The sequence below is a fragment of the Buteo buteo genome, chromosome 2 (assembly GCF_964188355.1).
Source record: "Buteo buteo chromosome 2, bButBut1.hap1.1, whole genome shotgun sequence".
In the NCBI taxonomy this organism is placed as follows: Eukaryota; Metazoa; Chordata; class Aves; order Accipitriformes; family Accipitridae; genus Buteo; species Buteo buteo.
The window spans coordinates 25,718,587-25,746,039 of record NC_134172.1 but is presented as its reverse complement, the minus strand read 5'-3'; the positions used below and the strand labels follow the sequence as shown (position 1 = coordinate 25,746,039).

The following is a 27,453-nucleotide window of genomic DNA, read 5'->3' as shown; positions in this document are numbered from 1 at the left end:
TTCAAGAACTATGATCCACTACAGCCTGCTTTTAAGTATTTGATATCCTACACTGAGGAGATTAAATAAGCCCAATGCCAGATGAAAAGCTTTGGCCATGCTGTTGATTTTTTGTAAACTTATGAAACCAAAATCTGAAGGTCTTGTCCTTAGAGACTAAAAGGCCTTTGCTCTAGCATTTTTTATTTATTGTGCTAGCAAAGTCAATCCTATCTCTGACAGAAACTAATTTCTTGATAGGTTCCCTCCTGCCTTGAGTGCATTTGAAAGCAAAACACCCATCTCTCTAATTTCCATATTCCTTCTCATGTAATTAAGCAGATATACAATCTAAACCAACTTCCTTTCCAAGCGCATTATTGCGAATTAGTCATTTGTGGAAGAAAAACATAAAAAGAAACAGGACTGTATTTTACATCTTGTTTAAGAAGAGTCTTTCATACTGGGAAGGTGGAAGATGGGCTATAATAGTACAGTGTTTAAATAAGTAAATATGCACAGGGGTGCATGCAGAGAGCACGTGGGTGTGCTCCCATTTCTCATGCCTCTAGTGAAAGAGGTCATGACCCTTCAGACTTCAACCTCATCACTTCTAATTTTTCATCTTGGTTCTCCGAAGAGAAATTTAACCCATCTGGTTTTCAATTTTATAAGGTCATGAGCCATGAAACAAAATCTAGCTGTAAAAAAAAAAAAAAAAAAAAAAAAAAAAAAAAAAAAGCGCTATATAATCTTCTCTCAGTGTCTAAGAGTAGATTATGCAGATATTTCTGTTAGGTCAGGACAAACTTACAAGAGAAAAAAATCTTCTCCACAATATTACACATTCATACGTCTACTACTGGGTATTTCTTTTTTGGTTGTACTTATACATCTCTAGTCTCTCTCTCAAAATAATATAGAATGGTTAACCTTAAATTCCCACCAACACAAAGCTGGGAAAATCCTGCCTGTGATGTCATCACTGGGATATTTAGCCTAGTGCCACAAAGAGGCAGTAATTTCATCAGAAGTCATAGTTACATTTCCCATTACAGCAAGGCAAACAGGAATGTTCCACCCTTTTCTCTGCTTTATGGCAATACTAGGCAATACAACCAGAAAGAGGTCAACCTACATCTGAGCCAGACATTTCATTGATCGGTTCACACCTCCAGCAAGGCATTTAACAGTGCCAGTGAAAGGTGGGGCTTTTTGCTTCCTTAGAAACACATCCGAAAAGTATGCAGCCTCCCGCTCCCCAGCCACAAAAGCCATACAGCTTCAGCAACACTCTCCTGCCAAAGACCCCCCCCACCCTATGAAACATTTTACATACAGAAGAGTTTGTAAGATCATCTACAGAGTTTTCAGTATCCACCAAAGCCAGAGCACCATTATCACAATCTCTTGAAGGACTTACATGGGGACACTTGGAAGTCAGACAAGTTCATAGTGTTTTATACATATATATAAATGATACAGCAAAACTAGTCATCTCAAACAGGGCAGCACCTTCAACAGAGGACTAACTCATATTTCACTACAAAAACACTTAATGATTCACCTGTTTTATGTACTTAAGAGATGAAATCTCACAGTAAAATGCAACATGCAGGAATGCTTTCTTTAAGCATATCTTTAAAACACTTCTGGCACCTTACATGTTTTGAAAAACAGCCACAGAAAATGGTATGTAAAACCAGATAATATTTTTCTAATACTATTTCTCTAACTGCCTTACAATCCAAAGGCCAATCAAGTTCTTGGGGACTGCATCCACCTGAAGTCCTGTTCCCTCCTCCAGCATAGCAAATACACACTGAGCTGTTAATTGCAGTAATGCTAATTAAAAGACAAAAAAACCATGACTACATTAACAGTGAAATTGCCAATTAGCACATAAGGCTCCCTCATTACTGCTACTCCATGAAATGTGAAGCCCGATGTGGATAGCAGTCATAAAAATAAAAGACATTTTTAAAAAGCTGATAGGTAACATTTTCAGCTTAATTCAGAAGTTCTGCTGGAATCAGTAGCTGAGAAGTTGACCTACAGGAGAGAAAGAAATTCCTACAACATTTTGTAAAAACCACTGAAGAAAAATATTGCCATTTTCCACATCTGCATTCACAATAGTTTTCAGAGGAAAGAGTACTTGCCCCAGTGTAGCCACTAGAAAGTGGCTTTAAAAAATTAAAACTAAAAAAAGGCATAAAAGCTAACATTTCAGTGGACCATTTCCCATGGCTTTATACTCCGCATCAGGCTTCCCCATAAGGGACTAAGGGATACTGAAAGCAGTCCATGTGATCCTAGTGTCCTTTACTCTTTAGAAGGCTTATTTATTGTTGTGTCCTTCAGTCTCTTTCAATGACCATTTAATGAAAGTTAATCCAGATCCCCACAACCCTAGAGCTGCTTCCATAAAGTGACTGTGCTCTTCATATAGTCTGTATTTCCTCAGGTCTCTCTCTATTTTTTTTTCTTTTCTTTTTAAAGGTTTTGAATTCTAGTTCAGAGATCTCACAGTAAATAAAACTGAAATATTTTCAGCATTATCTTCCTTGTGAGAACTGGAGTATATATTTGTTTTTCACTTGCTCCCTTTTAATCAAGCATTTTGTTGACCATAATCAATTTCTTCGCTCAGGAGAAAAATGTGCAATTATCTACAATGAAGAAGGTGTGTCTAAGGAATAGGGTGGGGGGAAGAGAAATCAATGGAACCATCTGTCTGACATTCCTACAACATTATAAGAGACTTGTAATTAACTGCTTGCCTACCAAAGTCTGCCAGCTTTAACTCCCCCGTGTCACTGATCAGAAGATTCTGTGGTTTCAGGTCCCTGTGCAAAATGTAACGCTGGTGGATGTAAGACAGTCCTCGCAGCAACTGAAATAAAAATAACTGAAAAAGAGGGGGACAAAAAATGACCTCTGTTAATATTTTGCATATAACCACAGGTGATTTCTTCACAATATGCAGGGTGCTTGCATATTGTGGTAACATTGTGTCAGAATTCCTCCCAAACTGGCATAATTCCCACCCAAATTTAACACAACAAGATTTCCATCTAAAAAATATGTACTTTGCAAGGACTAACCCCAGCCTCCAAGCCCTACTATATCAGAGATTCAGTTTGCCTGCTTTTTAAAAAGAACAAGAGCAATACAACCATGTGCAGAAGGCTCAATTTCTACCAAATTATAATTATATTCCATTTACCCATATGGCCTCAGAGATTAGGTGGTAGCCTGAAGACAGATGTGTATCTTCACTAATTATAGGAAACAACAGTACAGGGTGGATAGGGATGGGGAGATAAGGCTGGGGGATGGGACACTGGAGCTAAAACAAAGAAGAAATTAATAGTATAAAAATAATGCCTGTGTACCCATGGAAATCTGCAAGTATGATAGGTTTTCTCCTTCAAAGTTTTTTTTATTGGGAGTTGCTTATGTATTTTTAATTAGGAAATAATAATTCTCACTGAACCTAAAGGTGACTTTTGAAACCTACTTATAATAGTCTTTAACGTAAATTTAGATAGGAGCCTAACTCATCCCCCCATATTTCTTTCAACCCTTCACTGGAATCTACAAATGCTTTCCCTAGAGCTAAGTATTGATATTGTGTATTTTTGTAATTTACAGTTATGAACAAAGAGCTGGATGATGGAGATCTTTTGTCCTCCCCTTTTCATCTCCTCTCCCATCATTCTCCTGCATTCTTATTGGCACCTGCTGTGAAAGGCTGTGTTACCCTCATGGATTTTGTCAACACAAAGGGTGAACTATCATTTCCCAGGAGTTTTCTTTGGAGTTTTGAAAAAACTCTCCTAACATACAGACCCTTCCTATTGCCTAGAAATATTTTTAAAAATACTACAGTTTCCAAATGGGAACACAACAAGCCTTTGCAAAACCAAACATGGAGGATTCAAGAGTGGATACGGACCTCACACCTCACAGCTCAGCAGCTGCTGAAGTGTGTGCTCTCTTGGAAGATGTGGAAACCACACCAAAGATTTGGAAAAAGTCAACCCAGGCACATGAGAATTTCTAATTAACTTGCAACACAAGTATCCTATTTAGTGACTGCTGAAGTGAGGAGACATTATAAAAAGGGTTACAAAATCTGATTATAGAAAAGAATAAAGGCTGACATGAAAGAAACAGAAATGTCATGTTACTGAAGTTGAAATGAATTTAATTGCATTTCATTTTTTCCCCGAGTGCAGACACAAAACACTGTATGTTTAGCTATTTAGCCAGGGCACAAAGAGCCATATCAATCACCTTCTTGCCAGGGTTGGGTCTAACAATGTGCTGAGGAAACCTAAGAGCAAAATACAGAAACAAAAGAAAGAATAGCAGGAAAGCCATAAGTAACATGCACATTCCTTTTTGAATTGCGGTTAAATAAGGGCAGGGAGCAGAAATGGCTTTTATTACAGCCTTAAAATATAAATGAAATTCTATTAAATGACTTCAAAATAGCATTTTTTTTTAATAAAAAGATAGGGAAAATATCCAGTTTGCTAGGCTAAACCAATGGTATTTAGCTTTAAACATGATTTTTATAAATATGCAAAGAAATGTCAATTATCATGTTATCTTACAGTACTGTAATCTTTATAACTCAAAATATATTTATTAATATGGGCTTTCATTTGGCTTTAATGCAGAGTCAAGTGATTTGACACAATGTGCTAAGAAAAACCCCCAACAATTTCACCGCTAAACAGAATAAACATTTACACTTGGGGACAGCTTTGGAACATAGTTTTATTCCAAACTTGTAGAGATGCTGGACTCATCAACTACTTCCACAACAGTCAATTAATTCATTCACATACACTGTGTCAATTGCTTCTTCCTTGGAGGAAGATCATGAAAGAGAAGGGGAAAAAAATCTCCCTGAATTTGTTACAGGATAAACTCAGCCATTGTTTTGTTGCTTTCTCTTTTCCTCTTTACCTTTGTTTTTATTTGGTAATATTAAATGTGAAAAGATTTAAGTGAAAACACGAGCCTAACACCCAGCAGTAGAACATTCTGCAAACCACAGGGCCTTTGGATCGCTTGGGAAGAGAGAACAGTAAAAGAGGCTCTCCATTCCCAATGGTTCCCCACTCCACAAAAAGAAAAGATGAATTGGAAAGAACCATTTCTGACGCCTCAGGAAACACTTCTGCCTTCTCACAGTCAAGTTCCTGCCCCTGTCTTTGAGGAAAGCCTTCTCCAAGAAACCCGTTCCCCTTCAAGACTATCTGCATCACCTTCACAAGGATGGAAATGAATATTAGATGAGGTACCATCACCTCTTACCCATATACCCAATCTGGTATCGGCATACTACCTGTCATGGTTGTACTCTGACCTTGCTTGCTCCTTCTTCCACCTTGCTCAATTCTGATCCCTATGAAACCTCAACCTGGGGCTTCTAGGGGGGGTTTGAACAAGCAACTGAACTGCCATTTCCCCAAGGCTATGGGATGGCAGCTCTGCAGACCAGAGAACAACTCTAAAAGGAGTCAATGGCAAATTCCATATGCATTTCAACAGGTTGGTTGTAAGGGTAGAAACCATACAGATTTGTGGTTCTTGAGCTTTTATGTTAGTAATTTTAATAGTTGCATGGTTGTACACAAAGCTGTATAAATGTCAAATAACCTGAGAGACTTGCCAGCTGCCTAGATGAACAGCCCTGCTTTCATGGTATTTTTCATGAGTGTGGGTGAGTGTACAACCTAGACCATTACATGCACACATCTAACAGCTGCAAGATGGCTCATGTGCAGCAGAATGCTCTACTATCTTGTTGGCCTGTGGATGTCACATAGGACCTTGAGCTCTTCTCCAAATGAGCTTATAAGCTAAACACTGACACAGGCCATCCAAAACACATCTAACTGGTGGGACTGATGGGAGTTAACACTTTCTGACTTGGGTTCAGAAAGCTCTGACGGGTCTAACGGTAAGGGAGGATGCTCATGTACAGGTGATCTGTGTAGAAGTGCTCAGATGACTCCACATAGTTGCCCTCCATTCCCACAGATGGTAGAGAGTTTCTGGCAAAGGATACTGGGGTAAGACAAAAGCAGAAAGAAATTCACGACATGCCCAGAAAGATTCTCCAGAAAATGTACCATTTCCACACAGTGTCTGCTGAGGCATCAAGGATCTCAATGACAAGAAGGATGCTGCCCAAGAGGACAGACTAATGAGGCCTGTGGGGGGCTTTTTAAAGTCTTTCCCTGATGGCACAGAGGGATTTCTGAATGATTTCCTGCATTTGAGCTCCCTTACCACATGTTGTATTATGGGAATAAAGGACCTGGCCCTAGATAAGAGAAGTAGAAAGCTACATGGAACCTTTTTGTCTATAGAAGATGTACAGAACTCTTGGGTCTGCTCTCTCTGCAGCAAGAGGCTGCAAATGGAGCTGAGCTAACCTGGATCAGGAGTTCACATCAGTTCAGAAGAAAGCTGAAAGCAAGACTGGATTAATGTGCCAGTCCTATAGCAAGCTCGTATTGCTGTATTAGGATAGTTACTTTCGAAAAGTAATACACAATACTGCACAAGCTTTATTATCACTCATCACTGATAACACAAATGCTCCTGCTTGCTGTATGTATTAAAGCACACCAGCTGGGTTATTACGTAATCATCTGAACTCCCTTGCGTGTATTCAGCATCAATCAATATCATATTCAGTCTTAATAGGCCACCAAATCTAAAAATACCAGGAAAAGAAACCCAGCATAGGACATCTCACCTCATGCTTGCAACCAGTGTACTTCTCCCTATCATCCAGAGGATATTACAGGCTTGTGTGAATTATTGGCTATTTACAAAGACAAAAGGTGGCAATAAATCCCCACCGTACTATCTCACAGCCTTGGAAATAAACAGAACCAAACACAATGCCCAGTTAACGTTTAGGTTTACTAGATTGTTTGGGAGTTTTTTAGTTTAGCCATTAACATAAGAAAAACTGCCTGGTAATATGTAGTATCACATAAGCAATGAGAAATGTCTCTGTGACTTCTGCTAGCATGTCAAAAGCTCATCAAGCACAATCTTTTTTATCCCTGTTGGTTTGCTATTCTTTTCCCTCCTCCCAACCAGGATAATACCAATGAGATAAAACTTTTCACTTCTAATAATGTCCTGGAGAAATACTGAACTTTTTAGGTCAAGGCTTTGTAGACTCTATTGCTTAAATTGTCAGAAGAAGAAATTCCAGGAACAAAGTGTTGACTTGAGATGAATTTGCATCCCTAGAAATAAAGGATCCTATCTGAATAAAAAATTGTTAGCCATTTGAATCAGCATGATTTTCATGATCATAATAAGCTTTATCTTAATAAAACGTTCTCCTATCTCAACTCCCTGGAACTGAGTTGTCTCCAAAAGATTTTTAAAATAATTCACTCCAAAATGCATTTATAAAAGCTTCTAACTTGCTCCTGCATTCCTTACACAAGAGTCTTACCAAAGACAATGTCACACAGAAATGCATACAAACACAGGCACTGGGAATGTGCATCGTATCATTACTTTAAAAAAAAAGATACAGATTTTTCTACTTCTTTGCAGCAGAACTGCAAAGGAAAGAGATTGGAAAGTGTTAATTTGCTAACTTCTACTCTCTTTGATATTCTTTTCATCATTTTCTGGTCCCTCTGGGTACTACTACAGTCATTTGCAATGAGGAAGGTGTGCTTAATTAACTGAGTATAAAGACACTCCCTTATGATCAGTTATAGTCGTCTGCTAATGTTCAGTAAGTGGAAGACTCTTTCAGATTTTTCTCCTGAATGGCAAAAGTAAAAATAAATTCAATTCAATTAAATCTTTTTCTACCTTTCGCCAATTCACTTCCATGCTGAACTAGGTCAGGGTGGCAATTGGTGCCTCACCAATTTTAAAGACACTGGGAAAAGTGTTTTCTTCATCCCTACAACTTTTTCATGGTTTTTTGCCATATGTCAACCATGTGGATCATACAGTCAATAAATTACACACGCACTTACTAGGTATGAAAGTGACATTCTTCTAGCATGAATTTTAACACACTGATAAAGATTCTGCGTTTACTGTTCACAGTTGTGCATATTATCAAATCATTACTTTAAGTGACAAGACTGACATAGAGTGAAATGCTGATGCCATATTTAATGTCTGATAACTAAAAAGTCTAATTTAAATAATCAATTCTCAATGCCATGTGTAAAAGATGACCTTAATTTGGTATAACATTATTCTGTCTGCTGTACACCTGCTTGTTCATTGAATGAGGAATGAAAAATAGCAGCTTCCCAACCACATTAGACAGCGTCGCTTCCTACTTAGCATATCTGTTGAAATATATTTTTAATTCAACTCTACATCAGTGGCATCACTAATTTCAGCAAGTAGGAGAGAGATTTCAAAAGCATGACATTAGATTTGCTTCCAGTAATGACCAATAAAATTAAAAGGACCACAATAGTAGGTATTTACCTTAAAGTAAAAGAGTGTTTTCTCCAAACTCCAGTGAGTCAATATGATAGGTGAAACAAGACATGAAAATTCATCATAGCTGGTGGATGTATTATCATGGTTTAACTGTCCGATTCCTGTGTACCTAAGTCAATGGCAGTCAACCTTTTGGTCAGACACCTCTCGTTACACACAGGCACTTACATGCTACAGCTTCCCCTGCACCATGTAATCACACATTTGTCACATATGGATACAGGACTGGCCATGTGATTCAATGCACATCTCCCACAAAAAAGGGGAACACAAACCTCTTGTCCACCCCACAGACATTTATACAATCCCACAATGGAAAGAGAACAGAAGCACACCAGGGAGGCAGGCCTACATCGATAACACAACTGTAACCTAAAAACCAAAGCACTTTTATCATACTTTTCAGATACTATGCTTTACTAACAAGCATATGGTTTTACATCTTAGTAATCATGAATGGAGCTACTGCTTAGCAAGAGCCAGTACACAATGCTCTGCTACTGCCAAAGTTCAAGCAGCTGCACTTCAAGCGCAGCAACCCTCACATGGATGGGATACAGGAGTTGCCTAATCCTTCCATGTTCTGAATGCTTCCCTACCCTTTGTGCTTCAGATTATTCTAAAACTGTAATCAGTTCAATGATAAATACTTATGTTTACAAAAGACACTGGATGACAACTGCCCTATGGCTTTGACTCAGATTATTAATTTTCACATTATTCATTAAATGCCAAAATTGTTCACCTGACAAAAACAGATTCAACTTTAAAAGCTGCAACCATCAGTTAAGGACAATATTCACAGTACTGCAGCATGGAGAAGAATAAATTAATACCGCAAGTGATTAAGTGCCAGATATTTCTGATTATATCAAATAACATTCACTGTATTTTAACATTTTCAATTCAACGTGCACTTCATCCTGTTTAGGAGGCCAGTATTAAAACCTTGGTTTAATAAATCCAATACTTTTATCATATCTGATTTGGGATTTTTGTTTGGTTTTTTGTTTGTTTGTTTGTTTTTAACTTAGAGTGCTATAAAGTTGACTGATCTCTTCTTGAGCATTTAGCACAGAAAAATATTGCAGCATCCCATTATGTTTCAATAATTCCTATTAATTACATTTCTTTTAAACTATTTTGTAGAAGTTTTAAGACTGAAACTAGTTACAGGTTTTTTGCTGAAACTTAAGCATATTTTTACAGAGATTATTGGGCTGTTCTAGGAAACTTAATACCCAAATTCCACTCCACACTTCATCACATACCTTACATGTGACCTTGACAGTCAACTATCTTCTGTGACTCAGCATTACAGTGATAAAACACATTTGTAAAGGTTGTGGTGGGGGTAGGGCTTAGTTGGTTGAGGTTTTGCTTCAAAAATATCCATCAATTATGCATAGAAGACTGCTGTGCCCTGCTTCCTAGGAGCAAGGAAGGCTCAGAATTGAGATGGGTAAGAGCTGAAGGCTTGAAGGCTCCTGGGAAAAGGCTGAATATTCCTGTTCCCTGCATGCGAAGTTCAGCAAAAGGGTCTGCCTATTTCTTCTTATCACTTTTTGGCCCTGGGAAGAAAAAAGGTGCCCAGGGAGAAGAACAAATCAGAGCAGCAATATTAGATGGAATAAGAACTGGAAGTTCCTTCTCCCTCTAGTCACAGTAGACAATAGGAGCCTTCCAAGTTGCCTGAATTAAAAGATTTGGAGAGTGATTAAGAGACAGAGACAGTTCTTGTCTGGTTGACAACCCTGTTGTCATTCAGGCTGGTGTTGCACAGATTGAGAAACAGTGGGTCAGAGGCAACTGTCTTTCTATTTTGTCAAAAATGGTTTTTTGACTCAAATGCTCACACAAATCAATATTATCACTAACACTGCAAGTAGAGGAAAAAAGGCAGAGAGGAAAAAAAACCAGGATACATTTCCCAAAAGACTACAGCTATTTCAATGCAGCACCACTAATTAAAAAGCAAATCAGCTTTCATTAATAGATCTATTTTTAAGGCAGGAATGCAAACAAGCAATGAAGGCATGACAGATGCAAGCCTGTGCTCCACTTGTTCCACCAGTAATACGAGTTACAGAAAATGGACTCAGCTATAAAATAAATGCATCAAAACATAAAGATGAATTTACTTGCATTACTGGGCATGTAATAATATGGAGTAAAAGATGCAGTTAAAATAAAGATGATATTTCAAAGGTTAAAAGAAGTTAAGAATAGTTATATTTTCACAGATCATGCTGAAATGCACAAAAAAAGATACTTAAAAATTAAATTATGAATTTACAAAACAAGACCTATTTATGGACAGCTGCAGACAAAGGCTCAGGAGAACCAAGAAGGTAAGTCAAAAGGCTGGTGGTGATGGCCCTGTACCAGTCCAGAAGGGAACACAAATCAGAATGATGATGATCATAAAAAATCACTGGCAGGGTCAGTTAGCTGCTGTGACCCATTAGAGTTCCTGCTGCAGGAAGCAATCCAGATGTTTCAACTGAGAGTCCAAGAAATATGAACTATCTCTAAAGGCAGCAACAGCTGTAGGAAAGAAAGCCAGGAGTACAGATTTCAGTAGTCTGGGCCAGGAGGAACAGTGTAGGGAGAGTCAGGAGCAAGTCTTGTACCTCAGTTTGCCACAGAGCGTTTTGCAGCTTGGCCAGCGCCACATGGTATACACCTATAAATCAACTCTTAGCTCCAAGCATGTACCAGGCTGCAGCAGTAGATTCCAACAGAAACATAATTATATGTGGGGCAATGTATTTAAGATTTATGGCTTGCCTTGAGTTGTGGAAAAACTGAGAAAGATGTCTCCAAAACCAGAGAAGATGAGGCTCTGCCTACTGAACAGGGACTTACTAACTGATTACCTTTTCTCTCCCTCATCTCTAATACCGTACACAGTATATTAATACATAGTTATAAATAAATGGTAGATATGCAGGCTTGTTAGTTACCAAAGATGTATACAATTGTGTGTTTGGAGCTAACAGAGTTTGGAGAATCTATGGATTGAAACAACTGCTTTCTGCCCATTTCCCTCCTAGCTGATAAAGATGTTGTAGGTACCTAACCACATTTATGTCACCAGGATACTTCGTTTAACATTCTCAGGGATAGGTATTTTAAAAACAACATCTCAGCCTCACACACAAATTCTCTGAAGGGCTTAAAACCTGATGTTATTTGTAAGACTTGTGCCTCCACACATGAATTCCAAAATTCTAAAATCATTATGTGTGAATACATACGTACCACTAAAAAGGCTAACCCTAATACTTTAGGAAGCAATATTTTTTGTTTGCTTAAACATACTGTCCCAAGACTCCTACAACTGCCAATTGAGACATTCTTCTTTATAATTCCACATACCTATAATATTCTGCTTACTCTTTATTTACAATATTTAAGTGACAGCAAATAGCCTATCTGAAACCACAAAGAAAGGCAATGTCAAACACAACACCCAAGGGGACAGCAATATGTGTGTCCGTGAAAGTAATTTGGATTTTATTCTATTTATGATTCTTCATCTAAAAGCAAGCCTGAAGGAACAAGCATTGTCTTTAGCTTGTAAATATGGAGAAAATTCAGAAATATAATTAGGCTGAAGATGTCCTATAGAAGCCCAAACATAAGTAAATAATGGCTTTGTTTCTGTATTCCTATAAAGTACTGTTTTACAGGAACTACCATGTAATATTCTTTGGAAAAAGAAGGATGTGTGATTATGTGGTTTTGTGTTTATAATAACTGGCAACAAGCCAGAAAAGAATATCCATCAGAAGGCAATACTTTCCTCAAGAACAAAATTAAAAGGCAGGGGGCCTTTTGTCATACTGGGAGAGCATCAATGGCTTAATCCCACAGGTTAGCCCCAGAGAGCTGAGACTAATTTATTGCTACTGGAATACAATTGCTCAACTGGAAGTTTTTTAAAATGGATTTAGGGATCACATAACCAGTGATTCTGAACAAACACTGTCTAAAAGTCTAGCTAAAAGTGAAATTAGTGAAGGACCTCTAGCAAGAAGGGGCTGGCAGGGAAAGAAGGCTAATTAATACGTCTTAGCTCAACCCTTAAAAATCAGCTGTAGCTCCAGTTAGACAGCTCTGTCCAGAAGCTAAACCCAAAATAGGTGGCAAAGTCTCAGAACCACAATTACATAAGTTGACAAACTGAGTACAGTGCAACAAAACATTAAGATATTATGTAGTAACCATCTTATCTCCTCTGTAAGAAGAGGCAGCGCAAGCTTTTAGTTTTGCATGCTGGTGAAGGTCTGGGAGTTGTTAGCATATATGACTGGGTTCCCTTCTCTCTGCAATTCCTGTCCTCGCAGCTGAAGAAATCACTCTGTTAGGCTAAGCAGCTATTTTTCACTCAGAGCTTTAAGAGTAGGTATTTCGCTGAATATCCTAGGCAGGCTGATTTGGTTTTAAAATGGTAGGAGCTCAAATCATCATGCTAGGTTTTAATAATTACTGCATGAATTAAGGCTAGCCTTTGCTGCTGGCCTGGCAAGAGAGTCTACTAAATACATGTAATCAATTTTCATTAATATTATTTAACAGAAAAAGAAGGGTAGTTTCATCTGCTTCAACTTCCTAACATCTTTTTCCCTTTTTTTCCACTTTGCTTTTCATTAATATTCTATCTGGACTTTAAAAAGCTTGAATGAGCAGTACATCAGGACTCTACATTTGCCTATTCAAATACTTCTAATGTGTCCATAAGCCTCAGAAGTGTTGCTGAACACTGTTGTTAGATAGTAAAGACAGCCACAAGAATACATGCAGCAAAATCTGAAAGGGAAATGCTGCTGCTGCAGTTCCCTCCACAGCTCCTGTTTTAAAAAGACAGGTATCTCAGGATTTAGAGGAGTGACACATTAGCAAGCCCAATTATCAGTGTATGCCTATCCTCCTCAAAGACAAGCTCACTGGGCCCTGATACAACCAAGAAAAAGTACAGTTATGTGAATTATGATGTCTTCTCAGTGGGGAACAATTACAGCTACAATGACTACTGTGTATTAGATCCTGAGCTATACAGCACTGCAGCCTTTGAGTAGGTCTCACAAGTCTGAAGCAGCATGAAGAACTTTCAAAGCCAGTCTTAGCTTATCCCAAACCTCAGAGAGCCGAATGTGAAAGTACACAGGGAAATGAAACACAAAACCACTGTTTTAACATGCACATTCAGCACATGAAACTCTGCTTAGGAAACTGAGCAATGAAGAAAGCTTAAAAGTTTTAGTAGTCAAAAAGCAGGTCCCACCTCACCCACTTTTGGCTGTTTCTAAATGCCACACTCACACAGGCACTGTGAAGCTGGCAGTGGGAGGACACCCATGGGCTTTCCCTGTCCATGCTAGCAAAATGTCTGAGTGACAGTCGTACATTACAAGGATGCTATCTTGCAGCATACATATCATGTATTTTCAAAAATATTTTTTTTTTTTTTTTTAGTTCGGCCAAATATATGCAGTAAGGAAGACTTTTTCTTTTTTTTTTTTTTTTTAATGGTAGCCATTCTCATGTAACTTAATGTGTTGCACATGCCACTTTTCAGCGAAAGAACACAGAAAATTAATCAATCTACATTATAAAACTAGTTGATGTACAACAATGATCAGCGATTGCAAAAAAAATAAAAATAAAATTCTTTCATCTTTTTAAAATATTTTCTTTTCTTAAACCAGACAGGCCTTCTGAGTTTTCCAGGACTTTTTTTTATTTTCCCCATGAACTTCTCAATTTCAAGAAACTAAATACTGGAATAAAGCTTTCAGTATGTCAAGTGAAGATTTAAACACTTCCAAAGTAGAACAACAATGGGACTGATGTCAAAGTGCAAGACCAGTGTAACGAATATCATCTGGGTGATCTATACGCACACGATGCATTCTGCATATCTGATTGGCTTCCATTTGATGCTAAAATAATTTGGCTGACTTCCTGGAAAATAACTGGATCAAGTCTCTACCAATCTATCTTTCCATTAAATCCTGTTAATAAACTCCCTCCTTCCTGCATGATGATTCTCAGTATCTAAATTAGAAAGAAAAATTGTTTTTAAAGTGAGATGAGCTATGAAAGTGCTTCATCAAAATAAGTGAGCAAAAAGATTAGGGAAGATTTTTATATGCTCATATAAAAAGCAGTACCTTCAGCTAATATAGTCCATTACAGTTCCCTCAAACTTGGTAAACTTACAATGACTTGCCTCACTGAAGATCTAGCACTGACAGCCTAAAGCAAGTTTACTCAGGGGCTTTAGGGCAGTATTGTCTTGTCTTAAGAGCAAATGTTTGAATGGAGGGGACGGGTTACCAACACTGTAACAGTATTTACTCATATATTCTAGCTCTAAATGAATTTTACAGACCTCAAGTTCTTTTGTAGGAAAGTTCAAATACTTGCATTTTTAATTATTTTTAAAGAAAAAAATATTTTAAAATATAGTTCATATGCCAATAATTTTCCCTTTAGCTAATAATAAGTTTCTATGAAACAACTGACAGGACATTTTACACAAAGTTACTGCATTTGCCTTGAATGTGTGCTCTTTTTGACTCTTACCTTCACATTTTCTGGATGAAGCCCTCCAGGGTGTTTGTCCATGTACTGACATAAATCAGTGTGCTAAAAGAAAGTCAGATGGAAAAAAGTGTATTAATATCTGTATGACTGCAGCAATAAAAATCCTTCTACTTAGGAGTGGACACAACAAATGGAAAATAAGGAGATTTTTCAGCCACGTATGTGCACACACACACTTGTACCTTTACACTCCATTTTATTTAACAACCTTGGTAACTTGACTGATATAAATATTCACCAAATGTAAATGACTTTTTTTTCCCCTAACATCCTGTATATGGTAAAATAATTACTTTTAGTATCATTTTATACCTTGTGAAGACAATATCACCATCAACATGACAAAGATAATATCTGGAGGGAAGAGGAAGAACCTAAAGGGAGAACCTCAAATCCTACTCTCATTATTCACATTAAAACATTGCCTTTTAAATATAATTTTATGGTGATTCTAGATTAAGATGGCTTAACAGTTTAGAAAATAAATCTGAAAGGCATTGCATATCAGAATACTGAATGACACTTTCCAGCTCAAAAAAGAAGCACATATTATGCACATGTACAGCTATTAATTACAGCTACTTTACCAAACAGCTTCACTGAAGACTTAAAACTTTAAGTTTTCACTTCACAGTTGTCTATATTCCCTGCAAATATACCATAAAATCTCTTCAGAAAATAAGCAGGTTTGCAATGCATAGATTAATGTTATTTTCAATTAATAAGTATTTATTGCTTTTATTATCAAAACACTATTTCCTCTGAATTTTTCTCTCACATTTCTTCACCTTCCTACTAGTCAGCAGTATTCTTTCAGTGAAGTGGCATGTTGCTTCTCTGATTTGCTTGCACAACTCAGCTTCTGGAATTATGTTCAGAATATACAAAGCAAAAATATGCACTAGATTAACCACCAAAAACTTGGAGACTGACTCTGCCTTCCACATCTGGTTTCTGAACACATCTGGTAAAAATCATCAAGTGTTCCTTGAAAAGCTACTTGGCAATACCTGCCTCACATACAGAACAGTCCAACTAAATATAGGCAGTTTTCAAGGTGAGAGTTTTGGACAAAAGCTGCCTTCGACACAGCAGAATGGTTTCTCTGTGCAACACTTCCCAGCTCAGGAGCCATTCTCCAGCGCTCTTTTGCAGAGTTATATGGATACATCGGAAAGTTCACATCTTCTAAGACACAAAATTCATGCTAGCCACAACTGTTCTGTATAATCTTCTCTTCTGAAGTCATAAACTATGAAAACACACTGTGCATGTTGAATTAACATTACAATGATGCAAGATGCACTGGTTGATTAGGTTGCGCACTAGCACAACTTTTTTCAGGAATTCTTGCATGGCTTCAAGAGAGCGAGTGTCCTGACTGCAGGAAATAGCTTGAGTATCACAAGGGCAGAGGGCATTCTCAAACAGGCAAACCACACTAAATACAACACAACAGAGTTTCTTCCAAAACACAAACTACAGCAAGCAATACTTAAATTTATAGTTAACAAACTAGTAAATGAAATGAAAAAATACACCACCTCTACCAGTGAATAGCTACTGTCAGTGAAGTGCATTTTGCATAAAGTCTATGTTTAGCTTAATGACTTATTCCTAGTTTCTGTAAAATCTTTAGCCACTCTAGGTACATATTCCTCTTCTATTCTCCCAGTTAGTTTTCTGGGACTGTATCAATAAACCATGCCAAAACCAGACCAGTCATCCTTCAGTATGCATCACTGCATTACCCAGTTGTGTCTTGTTTTACTGTATCAACACCAAGGAAACATACCTGAACAAAGTTATCTGCTAACCTTGTCATTTGTTTGGAAAAAACTAACAGGTTTTGAGTACTAACCCCAGCACAAGAGCCTGCCTCCAGCAAAATATCAGCTGAAATACCATTACTACAGGTGATGGTTGGTGTCAAATAAGAAGTTTGGAGGATTCCCCCCATTTTAATGGTTATCTGTTATTGAAGAGAAGTGCCAGTCTTGTGGAATAACACATTCTCTTCTTTAACTTAAATACAAATCTTCTGAGTAGTGATAGCACCTGCAGTGCTTGGGAGAAGTTTAAAGAAAAGCCGGAAATTTTGCTTTAGAAAGCCCGGCAGGGTGAACAGGGCAGTGGTGTCCCATCCTCGGATGCACCCGTCATGGGCCCCGAGCATGGCACGCTCCCTCGTGTGGGCTGGCTGAAGGATGAGAATTATCATTTCCCCAGTTCAGTCTTCCAGCCTTTGTGGGTGACAGATAACCCAGTAGGTGGGAAACATACTGCCTCCTTCACCTTCTATTGATTTCTACGATTTGCAACTAGTCAACCAAAAGAAAACAGACCAGAGGAAGACAAACGCAATGCTACTTCTGAAAGTCCCATCCCTGATGCCCTGGCACCCCAGCCACCCACTAGCTGCACTCTTCTATTCACCAAAAGCTTTCTGAGAACATCCACTTCAGAGTCACATCACTAGTAAGAGCAGTAAGTTGTCTTTTTATTTCCAATATACTTGTACTGAATTGTGAGGATAACCCCATTTTCTTCCACTTATATTTCAGTTATTATTTGAATGCATTTCCTCCACACATGAACATTAACTATGATCACGTTTGTGTTATGTGTCATTTGCCTCCACTTCCTAACCCAAGGACCAGGACAGTTGGCAGCCTGGTATAACCTTCTGCATCAGTAGTTCTCCCCTTCAAAAACTGATTGCTCACATCTAGCTAAAATTCAACGTAAGCAGTAATTTGTACAGAATCCTGGAAACCTAACAGAATCAACTGTGCAGCAGACTTTTCACATCTATTTTTTTCCACACACATGCTACAGACACAGAGAAACTTCTACTAAATTTTCATTCAGACAGTAAACAGAAATGCAAAGTCTTTTCTGTTCAAATCTTTCAAGAACTTGCCCTCATAAAACTAAGAGTCCTTCTCACAAAAGCAACTAAATACTATGGTACCAACTGGGAAAGCAACTTACAAAGGTACAGTACATTGCTCCTCACTATAAAAAAAAAAAAAAAAAAAAAAAAAAAAAAAGAAGGTAGAGGCGAAGCAAAGGCAGCATCAGCTGCTCTTCTTTTCCCAAGGCAGGTACTCAATGCACATTGAATTAAATATTAATATAGCCAGGAAAGCTGACAGTGCTGGAGGGACAGCTATTTCTAAACCTGTTTTTCCCTTTTGGCAGGCAAATGTCTGCTCCAGTGCTTGTGTGCTCAACTGACATTGAAGACAACTTGAAGGCAAGTTTCAGGAAAGCATTAAAAAAGAAAACAGAGAGCAAACTGGATGAAAGCAGTTTTCTAATGGTATTCCATGAAATTGGTACCACATATATGAATGGAGTCTTTTTCTTCATATTATATTTTGAGGTAGAAGGCAACATGCTTTCCCAAGTGGAACAGTGGCTGCGGATACAGCATGCCATACTCTGACACTAGGGTCTTTGCTGTGGTTACCACCTTGAACCAATAAAATATATACCCTAAAAGGAAAAAAATCAAGATACAATTACATATTGGCAATAACATAAAACTATGTTGAAACAAGGTAGTGAGACAAGAAACAAATCCACCAACACACCTTTTACAGTCCTTCTCCCCTGTCTCAGAGGGTGAGGACACCTCACAGGGAAGGAGGATACACTGGGAATGCAGTAACTGCAAATATCCGTCACACACATCCTGATCCCAGGTGGACCTGGCTAGACCAAGACTGTAGCAGCCATGCTGTTAATCCCCAACACACACAAATCACCACAAGTAAAACCATGCTGACAGAATGTATGATATTTTGGCTTAAGTTCAAAATCCCATTCATTCTTGCTCTTAACACTCCACCAGTTTACACACACCTATCTGTATAATCTATTAGCACTCATCTGTTCATAACAGCCACACAAAAAACATTAAATAGAGATAAATCAAGCTTCCATAGTGATGAACTCAAAAGTTACGGAAGTCCAGAATTAACAGGGTTTATCCAACCTTTTATTTATTTGCCCAATAAATGTACATTATGATAACTTTTTAAACGCATAACGTGATCATATACTTTGTTCCCTTCACAGGATTAGACATACTCACTGAACAGAACAGGACAGACTTGACTACAGAACAGCTGTGCTGGTTTTGTGGTTGTTTTTTTCCATTCTCACACAGCTTGCAGTCTCTGGCTTATTTACTACTTTGAAGGCAGAAATATTAATCTCACAGGCTTTCCTGCCCTGCTTATTGCTATGCTATTCACATGCTTCACAAACATAAAATAATTTCATAGCAATCCAGGGGAGATGTGGCATTATTCCCTTTTATCAGGTAGGGAATAGAAGCAAAGAGAAAAAATCCTTAAGTATCATTGATTTGGGGAACTCAGTTTAAAGCACTTTGCTTTTGACTTTTCAGAATATTTGGCACTATTTCACCTTCTGTGTTTTCACTGACTTGAGTTACAGCTGTGAGTGTATAATGCTTTTGCAAGGGAGACCGAGAATCTCATGCTGAATAGCAGAAGTCAGTCATACCTGAATTGCGATGACAGCAATTTGCAATAACATCATAAAATTGTGGTGATGACGATGATTCCCAATGTTGAAGGGATGGAACCCAGTTCTCTAAAGCAGTATTACCTGCCTTAGCTTGAAACAATACTTTGAATGAGGCAGGAACTCCAGAAGACACCCTAATACCAACATCCACAAAAAAATGAGAGAAGTTCAACAATCACCACATTCCTTCACCACACAGTCCTCTGCCGAGCTGCACAACAGGCTCTTCCACAAGGACAGCAAAAGGAGATTGCATAGGCCATCTTTATCTCGGCATCCTCCAATTTTAAGAACTTGACTTTGCTACCTCACTAATACAATAATGTTTTGTGCAAAATCTCTTATGCTTTAAGTGAACAATTTGATCTTTCCTCCCACTACTGCCTCCCCCTAGAAGTAATTTCACTTGTTCCAGGCATGCAATCTACAGTATTTGAAGTTGTGAAAGGCTAAAGCCAAGTATTTGAGAGGAGAGGGGGAATCTTCAAAGGCATAATTCTTAAGTAAAAATGACAATTTTTCTGAAGCTTATAACTTGAAAAAATTTGGGGCAATTTGCAAAATGATAGCTCAATGCCACCCACACCAAAAAGGCTACCCGTTCTCCAAATTCCAAGCTCATGCTGTGAGGCTTGAATATTTACAATAAGAGTCCTCCAGCTACAGGTTTAAGATATCTTGCCCATTTTGGCTGAAAATAAAAATAAATATAGGCAACCTGAGGCAGACTTTGGTATCTTATTTCTTCAAATAGTTGTAGTTTACTAAATCATGCCAGAACATCATTGCTCCAGGGCTGTGACTTGACTTCAAGGTTCTGGCACACACAGCTCCACATCCTTGAGAAGGCTCTGTCAAGCCTTTGTGCTACCTTCTCTCAGCAAGTTAAAACACAAATCCTTTCCTCAGTGCAAATCTCAAGTAACTAGACCTCCACTAGGAAACCCGTGACCCTTCCTGGGGTGGATGGCATGAGTTCTGGTTAGACCAGAGACCACACAATGCCTCTTAGGACAGGGAAGAGAAAATTAATGCTCAGCTATGCTAGTTCCATCATTCTCCTGTTTCCAAACTGTATGTAGAAGCATATCACAGAATACCCAGCTTTGATCCAAACTTCAAGGAATTTTGAGTATTTTCCTCCCTATGATGGAGACAAGTATCACAACTCCTACAGGTACATAAAAATGAGGCAGAGATTAAGTTACTTATCTAATATAACTGCTCAGAGCCTAAGTAAAAATCAACAAAGTTGTACAAGAATTAAGCAAAATTAAGCTTGGGTCAAGGAACAAGGAAACAAACCCCATAGTACGAGGAAAGAAAAAAAAAAAAAGGAAAACGCACGCTTGCTCAGACTCTCTGTGATGTTTTTTACTCACTTCTCCCCCCCGCATCAACTACCATGACAATACCACAAAAAGTTTCATTTACCTTATGAAGTATTGTCTCCAGGCTCACATGAAGAAATTAATAGGGGTTTTGCTTTAAACTTGTGGCAGTGTGTAAGTGTATGAAGGTCATTTCTATTCAGCAAGACTCTGGTTTATGTTAGTAGACACATGCATGTTTATGTTTGTAAGCATACTGTGTATAAGCATCTGCTGAAGGGAGAAGAATCCAGGCTGATATGTATACAACGGAAGCAAGGTTTATATACATTGCATCTTACTTCTGGAAGACAGAGAGTACGCAAACAGAAAAAAAATGAGACAAATGATGGTTCAGACTCCTCCCTTCTCCCCTTGAAGAAAGAATTCTAATTATGAATAGATGAGTAAACCACAAGCTACGAATGTCCTCAATATGCTCCATGCTTTGCTTTAACATCAACTATTTTGCCCAACTATCTTTCGCAGAAATCAGAGACTCTGCTACCAAACACAAATGTGTTCAGACAAAGGGCAGGACGTCTCCTTTCAAAGGCACGGCCAGTGACATGCAATGAGCTCCACTTCACCAGCCCTTTTCCATAATAATAAAGTGACTGTCGCTCTCCTCTAATTAAATTAGTCATTTCTACTTCCTATGCAATCCATTCTCTCTCCCTCTTCTTCCTCGGTCATGATAAATCTCCATGTGACTTAGCTGTCCCATAATTCTGCTTAATTGGTTTCAGCTGTCATTTCTGAAGCTGAAATGAACGGAGAGCCTGGGGCTTGTGAATGGAACAGGAAGCATTTCCAACCGCATTCCCATCATGTAAAACCAGCAATGTGAAAGAACCCTTCCATTAAAACAAAAATGGGAGTATTTGGCTGCCGGCGATGCCATCATGCCGCAGACAGATTGTGCTGCTCCAATGAGGCAGCGAGGCTGTTGCAAGCCATTCTTCTCTGTTCAAAGGAGAGCACACATTATTTATGCCCTAGCAGTTTTACCGACTAAAATACTTTCCCTTTTGTCACCAACAAATTCTTAAACTGATAATATAATTTACCAATAAAAGCACAGGCAGTAGGAATATTTGAAGTGACAGAAGAACAAAGGAAAGTTAATTTTATTTAAATGGCATGTATCCTCCAACCTAAGCACTCTGCAGATTACTGTACTACGGTTTAAATGAATTTCATGTTGCTTGTATTTTCAAAAGTGTCATAGACCCTCATTTTCAAGTATTTCTATGGCTTTCCATAATTCAGTCTCTTCCCCCTATGAGATGACCCAGTGTTAGCCATGCTAACAAAAAATATCCTACAAGCTATCTCTGGGTGATACCTAAGCAACTTCCAGAAAAACCGCAGAAGGTAACAGCAGCAGCTGGGCTGAGCAGCAGGGGAAAGATACATATTAGGGATTCAAGAAAGAAAAAAACCACCCCACAAGACACCTTTAATGAAAACAATTTTGCTAACAGATGTTTCTAGTGCCTTGGATTTCTCTCACACTGTCAGCAAAGATAAATATACTTCAAAACACATGAACAATACTATACAGAAAAAGGAGGCTGGGAGGTGGGGGAGTACATGATACATATACAAACCTACTTGAAAATCCCAGAGAGAAAAGGAAATGCACAGTTGTCTGATTTTTTTGTTGCTATTATAAAATATATATTTATTTATTTATTGATACAAAGTCTCTGTTTGTTGCACAGAGAACAATCTGGTCTGTGTCTCTGACTGGTGAGACACGCTGCCACGGAAAGAATTGTTGAATGAACTAAAAGTTCTTCAACAAAATCCAGTTTTTCTAAAGATGACAGTTTATCCTCTTCCTTATTCTCTAGCCACCTTAATAATTGTATCAGCCTTGTTTTCTTAGTAAATCAGGTTAAAGAGACAGTAAACACTTAATTTAGTAAGATTATTTTAACAAAAGAATGATATCTCAAAAATCAGTAGGAATTTCTGTTTGGTATGCTCAAAACCTAGCAGCAGATCATCAGCTTGTGTAAACTGTGATGGACTTCTAGCCCCAAAGTCAACAGGGTTGGGACAATTTTTACAAGCTAAGCAAGTTGTAATACCTGTGTCCACACAGATGTGCATGTGCACTTTTTCTTTAATTTGTTAAGTCATTAGGTTTCCACAGCACTGACCATTATCTCCACTTCATCCACATATACCAAAAAAAAAAAATAAATTTGAAGATACAAAAAGTTTCTTGTTAGAGCATGGCAGATACCCCCAAGCTCATGGTGAGAGTACTCACTCCAGGCCATGTAGGCAGAACACATACACGGCAGGGAGGCTGACAATCCACAAACAGCCACACTACATTGAGTATCCACACTAATACTGGCACAGTACTGGCCGTGGATGGTATAGACATATCTACACAAGCTGAGCTAGCACAAGAGCCTTCACTATGGTGGTGTGCTGGGATAAAAAAGAAAAATGCCATCTTCAGGGCAGGAAAAAAGCAGCGCAAAGACTTTCTATAAAAGCTTCAACATCCTATGGTAGACCTCTCTTCACACTGGCTGAGTGACTGTTTTCTGCCATGCCTCCTAATCTTAACTGCCCATGCATGATCGTAAGATTAATAAAAATTTTATAGGGAAAATTGCAGTTCAGACTGCAAGGTGCACAGAAGAAAAATGATGCTTCCATGGATTATATCCTCTTTACTCAAAGTAGTAAAACAAGAAAAAATGAATAGGCCTTTTTAACTTTCAAGTGTTGGCTCTGTTTATTACTCAAGCTTGATTCTTGATTCCTCTTATTCACCATTCCTTAGTTATTTTTTATATGATAAAACTATAAACCTATTATAAAGATATCTGCAATTACTGATCCCTTCATTCTGACTCCAGGATTTTTATTATTATTTTGCCAGAATTGTTCACCCCAAGTTTCTGTTTTTAAAGATTTCATAGAAGTATGTTTATCAATATGATTCAAGTAGTACAAAGCTGCATACTGCTAGTTCAGGAAGGAAAAATCTATTTTTAAGATTCAGAATTATGGCAATCATCACTCTCCAAACAGCCAGTTTGGGGTTGGTGTTTGTTTGTTTGTTTTTTCAGTCTGCACTGAATAAATCAGAGTTTCTCATTTTAAGAAGAATTAAACAGCAGTTACAACCCACATTATTAAAGAGCCTGAGAAAAAGTTTAATTAGATTGAATGGTCTCTAGTGCATGTTGAGATATGGTCAGGTTTCACCTCAGAGGGACTTAGACAATGCCAGTTTATTACTGAAATTAAAAGATAAGGAATGTGTGGGATGCCACCAGAATATTACTGATGGTAGAGCTGTCCAGAACTCTACAGCCTAGAAATAATCAATTAATAATAAAAAAATAAATACAAAAGCTAGAAGGATTTTTTTTTTAATTTTGTTTAAAGTAGTAAAATAAACTGATATATTTTTTCTTCAATTCCTGATACAGGAAAGTAACAGTGTATTAACTTCACTGAAACACTACAAGTATTCATATTTAACTGATAAAAATTAAGATGCAGAATGATACACATAGAAAGGATCTCAAAAAGAAAAATAATCAAATTACCTATAACTACTATCAATGACATCATCCTGCTGATTGTCTAAAATGTTCTTAAAGACTGCCAGTATTAGAGAAACCATCACCCCATAATAGCTTCTTCAGTGCTTTACTGTCATTACAATTAAAGAGGCATTCCTACAGTTCAATCTTTCTCTTCCTTACTGCAATTTCAGATTTTCTTTTTTATCCTCTTTACCATTGACATGGAAACAGGTCACCGTCTTTCTCTACGATATATTTAAAGGTTTGTAACCATCTCATCCTTTTTTCCCCCCAAATCTAAACAGCCCTATTTACTTTGACTTTTCCTCAGAAGCCTTTATTCTAGATGTTTGCTCATTCTTGTTTTTTTCCCCCCTCACATCTCCAGTTGATGCATGTTTTCCTTGGGTGTACAAATTTACCGTTTTGGGTGGTGGCCTTACCTGTACTGAGTAGAGTGTTATTGCTGGCATATGCATCCTACTACATGTATGTGTTTTTGATGGACTACAATGACGTTTGAAATTTTTATCTGTAATTTAGGAAAAAACTAATTGAGATCTGTCAGTAGATAGAATATCTCACGTTATTTCCTGTGCTCCATCTGTCAGCTCAACTCTGGATGTTTTTTATGCTTTGATTTTGTTGTGTTTTTTTTTAAATACTTACACTGAATACACTTATTAATACTTAATAAAAAGAAGAATAAATAATAGATGCTAATTATTAAATGGTGCAAAGCACACTGCAAACCTAACCAATATTTGGTAAGGTTATAAAAAACACTGGTAAATTGTGCAAAGAATAGACATTCAGATACACACAGCCTCCCAATCTGTTGGGTTGTAAATCTTGATTAATCTTATTAACACGTCTATTCATCAGTATGCACCCTCTGTATGAAGTCTACACAACCTTTGTGAGATCCTGCAAAGTCAGGATGACGAGGCAAACTGAGGAACATCTTTCCTCCTCCCCCTAGACGTGTGTAAATTTCTTAGCCTAGCAGGAGTATTTTTATTTAAATTTAAATACAATTTTTCATTCCTTCTTTCCTGCTGATTCCCATGTCTGGCACAGTCTTTACCTCTCGGCAAAGCACCAAGCAATTTCCTTCTGAAATCCCTTCTGAATCCCTGCCTCCTGAAGCTGACTTTGTTTGCATTTCCAACATATACTTGGACATCAGCAGCTCCTGTCTCTGATCTGCTCATTAAAACTTGAAAAACAAGGCTCTCCCAAGAGCAGTATTCCCTTACTGCCTCTTCTCAATAGTAGGGGATTTCCTTTCTCTCTGCCTCACAGCCTTGTTCTGTCGTCTTTTTGACTGCAATTTAAGTAGTGCAACTTGGGGCAAGCCTGGGGCACGAGGCAGCGGTTAAACCAACAGGGGAATGGCTCCTCCTTCAGTCAAGGCAAATGGAAACTACCATATTCAACTGCTCCCGTGCTGGGAGCCATCAACGCCTCTGCTCCGTCCCGGGGTGCACAAAGCACATTCACGGCAAGTAGGGGTGTCGGCCACGAGGGTGGCATGAGGCATCTGGCTTGTTGCAGATCTTCACTAGCTTTCAGTCCTTGCTTACCATGGCTAGACAAGCACCTTGACCTCAAATGGGAAGAACATGGCCCATTGTTTCACTCTCACACCAAAATAAGGTAATGCAGCCTCCAAGTAAGTTTCACTCTCAATCAAGGATTAGAAGACCCCTCTTTTCTTGTTGTGCCCAGTTTCCCTAATTTCCTCTAGGTATTAAGCACTGATGAATGATTCTAGTGATCAGAGCTCGAAACAGCTCTGGGACTCTACTGATTGTCCCTGCTCTCTCATCCACTACAATAATGTGCCTTTTTCTGTTTGTTTTCACAAACAAGCAATGCCATCCTCCTACCTTTAGTTTCAATGCAGGTTTCCTAACAAAATAAATAAAACCAGAAAACCAATAATAGTGTTCGATCCAAATTATCAAAAGTTGTAAGAAATTAAAAATTTTTAATGTAAAAATTTTTTATCCTTTTAGGTAATGAGTGTGGACTATTTGCTTGCATAATACTTTTCTAAGATGTCCCATGAGAAACTCAAACTCTCAGGTTTTTAAACTCTTAATTCCAATAAACAGTATATATCTCAATTTCCAATCAGCATTAAAATGAGAAACTCAAACCTATTTTTTTCTTATAGGGAATGGGAGGACAATGTAACTAATTAAGCCAACTCATTGTATAACAACGTATTTTAGCTGCTGTAATGAAGCAATGAGAATTAAACTTTCTTCTTTAATGGAAAGTAATTTTTAAGAAGGAAAAACATACACAAAGATTAAAACAGGCAAGGTAATTGAAAATGCTTGGTTTTAAATTACACTATTAGATTAGTCTGAAGCTTTTTCACTGTTGAGGCAGAAATAATATTACTCATTACTCATACCTCCATTCATAAACGTATCTGTTCTTGTTTCAAATCTAGTTCATAAATATTGAAAGCGTAAAGTATTGCTATACAAGCTCACTTCTATACGCCAGGAATAGGACATGCTGCTGGTTCATTTATTGATGATAATAATATACTTACGTAATTATGCATAATACTAAAAACCTCATTATCATTCTACCAAGCCTGTAGCAGTATGTATGGGTTAGGATTGCCTTTCAGCAATTAAGTATTTCTAAATACAGTCATCTTCCTTTTAAATAAACAAGTGCAGAAACAAATGGTAGCAGCTAATCATCATTTTAGAATGAACAGATGTGAACCCATCTTCAAAGATCTCTCATTATGTCTGAGATGTCACCTGTAAAATTCATCATTTCCTTGGGCAAAGTTGGCT

The 27,453-nt window shown here is 37.9% G+C and overlaps 1 protein-coding gene across 3 annotated transcripts in view; it reads right to left on the bottom strand.

The window, feature by feature from the left end:
• The window catches only part of CDK14 (cyclin dependent kinase 14), a 335,336-nt gene that overhangs the window by 160,751 nt on the left and 147,132 nt on the right, over positions 1-27,453 (bottom strand). For all 3 annotated transcript variants that reach the window (XM_075048971.1, XM_075048979.1, XM_075048988.1), the window contains 2 exons: positions 15,106-15,168; positions 2,767-2,890 (listed from right to left, as the gene is read on the bottom strand). In XM_075048971.1, the coding sequence (XP_074905072.1) occupies positions 2,767-2,890; positions 15,106-15,168 (187 nt within the window). The remainder of the gene's footprint in view (positions 1-2,766; positions 2,891-15,105; positions 15,169-27,453) is intronic.